This window comes from Anolis sagrei, chromosome 13 (assembly GCF_037176765.1).
Source record: "Anolis sagrei isolate rAnoSag1 chromosome 13, rAnoSag1.mat, whole genome shotgun sequence".
In the NCBI taxonomy this organism is placed as follows: domain Eukaryota; kingdom Metazoa; phylum Chordata; class Lepidosauria; order Squamata; family Dactyloidae; genus Anolis; species Anolis sagrei.
In genome coordinates, this window is record NC_090033.1 from 14,062,298 (window position 1) to 14,069,939 (window position 7,642).

At 44.2% G+C, this 7,642-nt stretch overlaps 1 protein-coding gene across 2 annotated transcripts in view; it reads left to right on the forward strand.

Annotated features, from left to right (window-relative positions):
* NPHP4 (nephrocystin 4) overlaps positions 1-7,642 on the forward strand; it is a 185,355-nt gene that overhangs the window by 159,989 nt on the left and 17,724 nt on the right. For both annotated transcript variants that reach the window (XM_067472811.1, XM_067472812.1), the window contains exons 22-26: positions 1,153-1,339; positions 2,541-2,639; positions 4,350-4,506; positions 6,874-6,959; positions 7,075-7,160. In XM_067472811.1, the coding sequence (XP_067328912.1) occupies positions 1,153-1,339; positions 2,541-2,639; positions 4,350-4,506; positions 6,874-6,959; positions 7,075-7,160 (615 nt within the window). The remainder of the gene's footprint in view (positions 1-1,152; positions 1,340-2,540; positions 2,640-4,349; positions 4,507-6,873; positions 6,960-7,074; positions 7,161-7,642) is intronic.

Consider the following 7,642-nt stretch of genomic DNA (forward strand, 5'->3'; position numbering starts at 1 on the left):
GTTGTATTTGGGCTCGGCCTCATGTAAGCCGCACCGAATCCCTTAGGGAGATGGTAGCGGGGTACAAATAAAGTAATTATTATTATTATTATTATTATTATTTAATCCTCCTTATATGTATATAGTGCTGATTCCTCATTCCTTGGACTTGGAAACAATCAGGGTCGTCGGATAGTCACATACAACATAGGCAGATACTCACTCTGAGTCACACAGGAGAGAGGAAGATGGATTATTTATTCCTCCTTATATAGTCATTCCTTGGACTTGCAAACAATCAGGGTCATCGGATAGTCACATACAACATAGGCAGATACTCACACTGAGTCACACAGGAGAGAGGAAGATGGATTATCTAATCCTACTTATATAGCCTCCTGTTGAATCCTCATTCCTTGGACTTGGAAACAATCAGGGTCATCGGATAGTCACATACAACATAGGCAGATACTCTCACTGAGTCACACAGGAGAGAGGAAGATGGATTATCTAATCCTACTTATATAGCCTCCCGCTATTTATTTATTTATTTATCGTGTCAGGCAACCGAACAGTTGTATTACATTTTTGACAGAACAAACAAACAAACACACAAAAGCCACAGAGTTTGCAAGCTTGGTAGTTGATTAAATGTCCTTTGACTAGTATCTGGCCACTGAGGCAGGCCGTTCTTCTGTTTCCGCCATCTCCCTCCTGCTTATTGGTCTTCAGTAAGGGACACTGACTAATACAACCCGTTTGCAATCACGTTACATGATTATGACCCAGCCATTCCCACAACCCCTTATGTATTGCATCATGACATAAACAGTCAATATCCAGATGCTATCAATAGACAATGCGTTTACCAAACAGTATTTTTATATAACTAGAAATACTGTGTCATTTCTATCTAACACTCTGTTGTTGTTGTTGTTGTTGTTGTTGTTGTTGTCGTGTGTGTGGAGCCAGCAAGCTCACTTCTTTCCATGTGACGGTACTTTGGGAAATGTGACTTCGTTTCAGCCTCGTAACCTCCAAATGTTGCTAGTTGTAAGCAACTGCGTTCCTTCTCGTTCGTCACTTCCCAGCTCTGGGTAGAAGGAGTCTGAAAATGGGAAACCCTGACAGCACAATAACAACTGCCATCGTTGTTTCATCTTCTTTGGCCAGTGTCATCGTGGACACCCGAGAATGGAAGCATTTTAAGGACCTGACCCAGACAGTCACCCCATTGGAGGAGGACATGTTCCACCTGCAGGACAACCTCGCCCCCCAGGTCTATCTGCGCCCCAAGGAGACGGTCCACATCCCCTTCAAGTACCAGGCCTTCTGCATGGACTCCAGTGCCATGATGCAGGTAGGGAAATGGTAGCGAATTTGTTGATCTATGTTAAATTTTTGATGTATAGCTCTATGTTGCAATGTGGCAGAATTGGCAGAAATAGGGTAGCAACAGTAGAGGCAAGATTAATTTGCATATGTGCAGCCGATTGGTTGTATGCAGATGAGTGTAGGCCAGGATTTGAAAGGGCCACTGAGCCAGAATGGTAGTTGGGGAGAAGAGAGCTGAACATTCCAAAGGGGCGGAGTTAAGTTTAAAAATAGGCGGTTAGAGAGTCAAAAAGATTTAGTTAGGGATTCCTGTTTGTGAAGGACAGTTAAGAACTTCTGTGAGAGTAAAGCAGTTAGGAAAATGGAGATTAAGTTTTAAGGAAAATAAAGAAGTGCAAGTGTGGTTTAAGGCAGAATATAGTTCTGTCAAGAATGTCTGAAAAAGTAACATATTTGTTGATGTGAAACAGTTGAAGTCTGATAAGAAAAGTTAACTAAGTGGATGATATTGAATGTAAGACTCAAGACCGTAACAGAACATACAAATGTAACCATAAGCATTGGAGCCAGAAGCTATAAATAAACTTTGTTACTTCATTTACTACAAGAGTGTCTCAAGCCTGTAATATAAAAGCCGCAAGGAAAAAGCTCACAAGAAAGCCCCAGCCAATTTAAATAGGGGAAAATACATCTGTACAAGGCAGTAAAAAGATTTAAAAGAAAATATTTTTCCCCACATCGTCACACAATAAAAGGATTGAAGTAATGAAATGTCGCCTCAGAAATCCTCAGCATATACAGTACTTTCTCACGTCTGTTCCCTTAGGAGAGTTTGGCTCAAGGAGGCTTAGGATCTCACATAACAGAGCAGGGCGATAGCAGAGAGTCTCAAAGGCAGGCACAGGCCAACTTCAACCTTCCCGCCAGGTGTTTTGGACTTCAACTCCCACAATTCCAAACAGCTTTGGGGGTTTCAGAGCCCCCCAAAAAGTGGACCCCCAGAACTCCATTACAAGAGACATAGAATAGAGGAATTATTGGAGGAGACTAGGACATTTTCGAAGCCCCTGAAAAAGCCAGATAGCAGAGGATTGCTCCTGATTGTTCTGGGGAAAATGCACAGCATGAGAGAGAGAGAAAAAAGAGGCCTTTCCCTTGCAGCCTGATTGAGTTCAACCCCGAGGGAGACTTCCCTTTCAACTCCACACCTTCCCTTTGATTTCCAGCAAGGTCCTGCAGAGCTGACATTCTGCGAAGGCCAGAAGGACGCATCCGCCTCCGCCGCCTCCTGGAAGCCCAGCGGCTCGCAGACGAAACACATCAAGGTAAATCCCATCAATCGACAAGGCAGAAGTGATGACACAGCAAGAGCTGGTGGCATTTGGATTGTTTGAAAAGCAAAGTTGGGACCTGTGTCTGAACCTCCCTCAAAACAGGTTTCGGGCTAAAATCCTGGGTGGATTCAACCATCCCACTGACATGGGTCTCTGTCGTTTATTAGCGGGCAAGTTTGGCCTGGTTTGTGACGAAACCCAGGCCTCGAAACCCAGTCGGTTTTAACTTGCGGGATTTTAATTGTGTGAATTTTAACCTAACTCCTTATCTAATGTTGCGGTTTCTGGCTCCTCTGACTGACCTTGTAGCCCTGCACTTTGCAAGTCAGCCTATTGCAAGGGGTGTGCAATATGGCCATGTTCTAGAAGCATTCTTTCCTGGCGTTTTGCCTGCATCTATTTCACACATCCTCAGAGGTTGTGAGGTCTCTTTGCCTAACTTCTTATCTAATGTTGCGGTTTCTGGCTCCTCTGACTGACCTTGTAGCCCTGCACTTTGCAAGTCAGCCTATTGCAAGGGGTGTGCAATATGGCCATGTTCTAGAAGCATTCTCTCCTGACGTTTCGCCTGCATCTATTTCACACATCCTCAGAGGTTGTGAGGTCTCTTTGCCTAACTTCTTATCTAATGTTGCGGTTTCTGGCTCCTCTGACTGACCTTGTAGCCCTGCACTTTGCAAGTCAGCATATTGCAAGGGGTGTGCAATATGGCCATGTTCTAGAAGCATTCTCTCCTGACATTTCGCCTGCATCTATGGCAGACATCCTCAGAGGTTGTGAGGTCTGTTGGAACTAGTTGGAACTAGGAAAATTGGGTTTATATATCTGTGGAAACTGCAGGGTGGGATCATCCTGCTCTCCTAAAGGGCCTGGTTTAGGGGATGTTGGTAGCTGTAGCCTGTAAGAGAGTGCGGATATGCTATTGTGTTTCAGTTTCAATTATACGTTTATGTTACCGTCTGGCTGGCAAAGATCTGCCGTTGCAGATACGGGGTCACTCCACCAGGGCTGTGGCAACGTCGACAGCCTTTTTAAAGGGAGTGTCCTTGGACGCCATTTGTCGGGCTGCTGTTTGGTCGTCCCCCCTGACCTTTGTGTCACACTATAAGGTGGACGCTGTTTCTCAAAGGGACATGGCATTTGGTAGAGCAGTGCTGTCTTCGGCGGTGGCATGATCCCACCTGCCAAGATGGATACTCGCTAATCTACCAAATGTACGATTCACAGTGACTACGACAGGAAATTATAAGTTGCTTACCTGTAACTGTAGTTTCCTGAGTAGTCACCTGTGAATTCGTACATACCCGCCCTTCCTCCCCTCGAGTATCATGCCACGCCGTTTAGCTGTTTTTACGTTTAAGAGAACTGACGGCTAGTCCCGCCCTCGGGCTATATATACTCGAGAGGGGGGGGGGCGGGCCTAGCTGAGGGCTGAAAGTTTCTTTTTCTTTCTAGAAGGTTCCGAAAAGTTGTATTGCGCAAGCGCAGGGATACCAAATGTACGAATTCACAGGTGACTACTCAGGAAACTACAGTTACAGGTAAGCAACTTATAATTTTCAGATTTTGGCATCCCCACCAAATCCTTCTAAGCTCCAGTAGGAGAAGAAACCTGTTTCCGTATTATCTGGAATGCCATCCACATTCAGCTCCTTGCTCCCTCCTCCTTTCCCTTCCTCTCTTTTCTTGGCGGATGTCCAGGTCTCCTTCACGGCAAACGGGGGCAAGCCCCTCGCTCTCCTCCGCGTCAGCGTCGAATCCCAGCCCCATGTCGTGGACCAGACTTTCCGCTTCTATCACCCGGAGCTCACCTTCCTGAAGAAGTCCATCCGCCTACCCCCGTGGCACACGCTTCCAGGTATAGCTCTTTTCCACTTTCCACATGTCTCTTGTCCCTGGAAAAGGGGCAGAAGAGGAGAGTCATGTTCATGCATGTGGGGAGCGGCACCCCTTTAGTGGTCTATTCGTTTTCCTTAAGGAAGGCTAGTTCAAGTTTTGGCTAGTTTCCTAAGGGGGGATTTTTGTGGGAGTTACTTTCAGAGATTCATTTCCTGAAGTAATTTTCTGTGTTGAAACTTTAAGACTTGAAACCCAGAAGTTTTTAGTTTGGAATTGAACCAAACTTGGCACACAGAACTCCCCTGACCAACAAAAAATACTAGAAGGTAGGCCTGGGTAACAACGGAAAAATTTGTTTCTAAAATCGATTTGTATTTGGGGGGTTTTTTTGTTTCGATATTTAAAATAATTACAAAATTTTCCTTTTAAAAAGTTCGATATTTACGAAATTTCGTAAATGGTAAAAAATTAACGAATCGATTTCCGAAACAATAACGAATCGATTCGTTAATGGCGGACGCGACCGCGAAATACGCTAAAAAACCTCCAAAAACTTCTGAAGCTTCCCTCTCCCTCTGTTGTTGACTGTTGGTGTGATATTATAATTTTTTTTCACTAATTAAACCATAAAACTGGCCCAGACATGCGGAAATAATAACGAAATGACCTCAAAACAATAACGAAACGAATACAATATCGAAATACGAAGCATTTACAAAACGTTTTTGAAAATTCGTTTTTTTTAAATAATTGCTCCAGAATGGTTCGTTATCGTTTTGTAATTGAAAAAATTAACGAATTATTAACGAATTACGAATTAACAAAACGAAACCGCCCAGCCCTACTAGAAGGGTTTGGTGGGCATTGACCTTGCTCTAACGTAACCACAAACTTTTTATGCCAGTACTTTACTGAAACCATTACGCATTTGTACCTGAATTATTCAAGCCTGTTCAATAAATGTTCTTGTTATTTTTATCAACTTATACCAGCCTCAGTGTGAATACCTTTGTGGTAAAAAGGTTATTCAAGTCAGCTTTTTACCAGCTTCACAGAAACCTATAGTGACATAGAGTGTGTCACTGAGCAATCTCTCAATACTACCTCAGCCTGTTCTTTAGTAATATGGTGGCAGCGGAAACCTTTTAAAGAATTCTTTTAAGTCTCACAGTTCCAGTAATATACAGTGGGTCCAACAACTATTCTCCCTCTATATTTTTGATGAGCCAATCTGGAGTGGTGTCGTTTTGAATTCTGCTCCTGTCCTCTGGACTATTGGCTATCCCTCCCAATTTGGTGTCATCTGCAAACTTGATGATCATGAAGGGCTAGAAGGCATGATCATCAAGTTTGCAGATGACACCAAATTGGGAGGGATAGCCAATAGTCCAGAGGACAGGAGCAGAATTCAAAACGATCTTGACAGATTAGAGAGATGGGCCAAAACTAACAAAATGAAGTTCAACAGTGACAAATGCAAGATACTCCACTTTGGCAGAAAAAATGAAATGCAAAGATACAGAATGGGGGACAATGCCTGGCTCGAGAGCAGTACGTGTGAAAAAGATCTTGGAGTCCTCGTGGACAACAAGTTAAACATGAGCAAACAATGTGATGTGGCGGCAAAAAAAGCCAATGGGATTTTGGCCTGCATCAATAGGAGCATAGTGTCTAGATCTAGGGAAGTCATGCTCCCCATGCTCTATTCTGCTTTGGTTAGACCACACCTGGAATATTGTGTCCAATTCTGGGCACCACAATTCAAGAGAGATGTTGACAAGCTGGAATGTGTCCAGAGGAGGGCGACTAAAAGGATCAAGGGTCTAGAGAACAAGCCCTATGAGGAGAGGCTTAGGGAACTGGGCATGTTTAGCCTGAAGAAGAGAAGGCTGAGAGGAGATATGATAGCCATGTATAAATATGTGAGAGGAAGCCACAGGGAGGAGGGAGCAAGCTTGTTTTCTGCTTCCTTGGAGACTAGGACGCGGAACAATGGCTTCAAACTACAAGAGAGGAGATTCCATCTGAACATGAGGAAGAACTTCCTGACTGTGAGAGCCGTTCAGCAGTGGAACTCTCTGCCCCGGAGTGTGGTGGAGGCTCCTTCTTTGGAAGCTTTTAAGCAGAGGCTGGATGGCCATTTGTCAGGGGTGATTTGAATGCAATATTCCTGCTTCTTGGCAGAATGGGGTTGGACTGGATGGCCCATGAGGTCTCTTCCAACTCTTTGATTCTATGATTCTATGATTATAATTTGGTGGTACTGCTGTGTGATTTGTCATAATTGGTGGCAGCGGTGCGATTCTTTATAATTTGGTGGTACAGCGGTGTGATCGTTATAAAGGGCATCTCTTGTGATCAGGCCACCACTTCCTCTCCTCACCAGGAGCTCCTGTGGGGATGCCAGGCAGAGAACCGGAGGTGTTTGTCCGCTGCAGCGATCCCAACATCATCTGCGAAACCAAGAAAATGGTACCGTTGTGAGACCAGATCAAACCTTATTTGCATCGTTGGGTGGTGGAACTCTCTGCCTTGGAGTCTGGTGGATGCTTCCTTGCTAACAGCCTGCCCTTGCTTTCCCACTCAGGGCCCTGGCGAACCACAGGATGTCTTTCTGAAAGTCGCTGGAGGGCCCAGTCCACAGATCAAGCGGTTCTTTCTGGCCATTTACACGTGAGTTATTTTTATTATTATTATTTCCTATATTTGTATTTATTTTCCCCTTCGTGTAGTCTGTGAAAGACGCACATAATGGGTTTTGTTCTGCGCATGCGCAGCTCTTCGGAACCTTCTAGAATCTTAAAATAGAAACTTTTTGGTGGACGCCCCGCCCACTCTCCTTAGTACTATAAATATCCAAGGCGGGAGCCTCGGCTCAATTCCTTTTTCCGTGAATGGGTTCCTCGGTGGCGACGGTTATACTTTGTTCCGTATCTTTTATGGAACTGAATTTTAATGTGCGTTTGTAGAATTTTTTTACAGTATTTTTGTGTTTTTAACTATGCTGCTACCCGCCTTGAGCTGTGGGGAGAGGCGGGTAAGAAATATAATAATAATAATAATAATAATAATAATAATAATAATGCAGTGCCAAAAGATCTCAGCCGGCACTTGGAAACAATAAACATCGACAAAATCCCGACCTGTCAACCTGA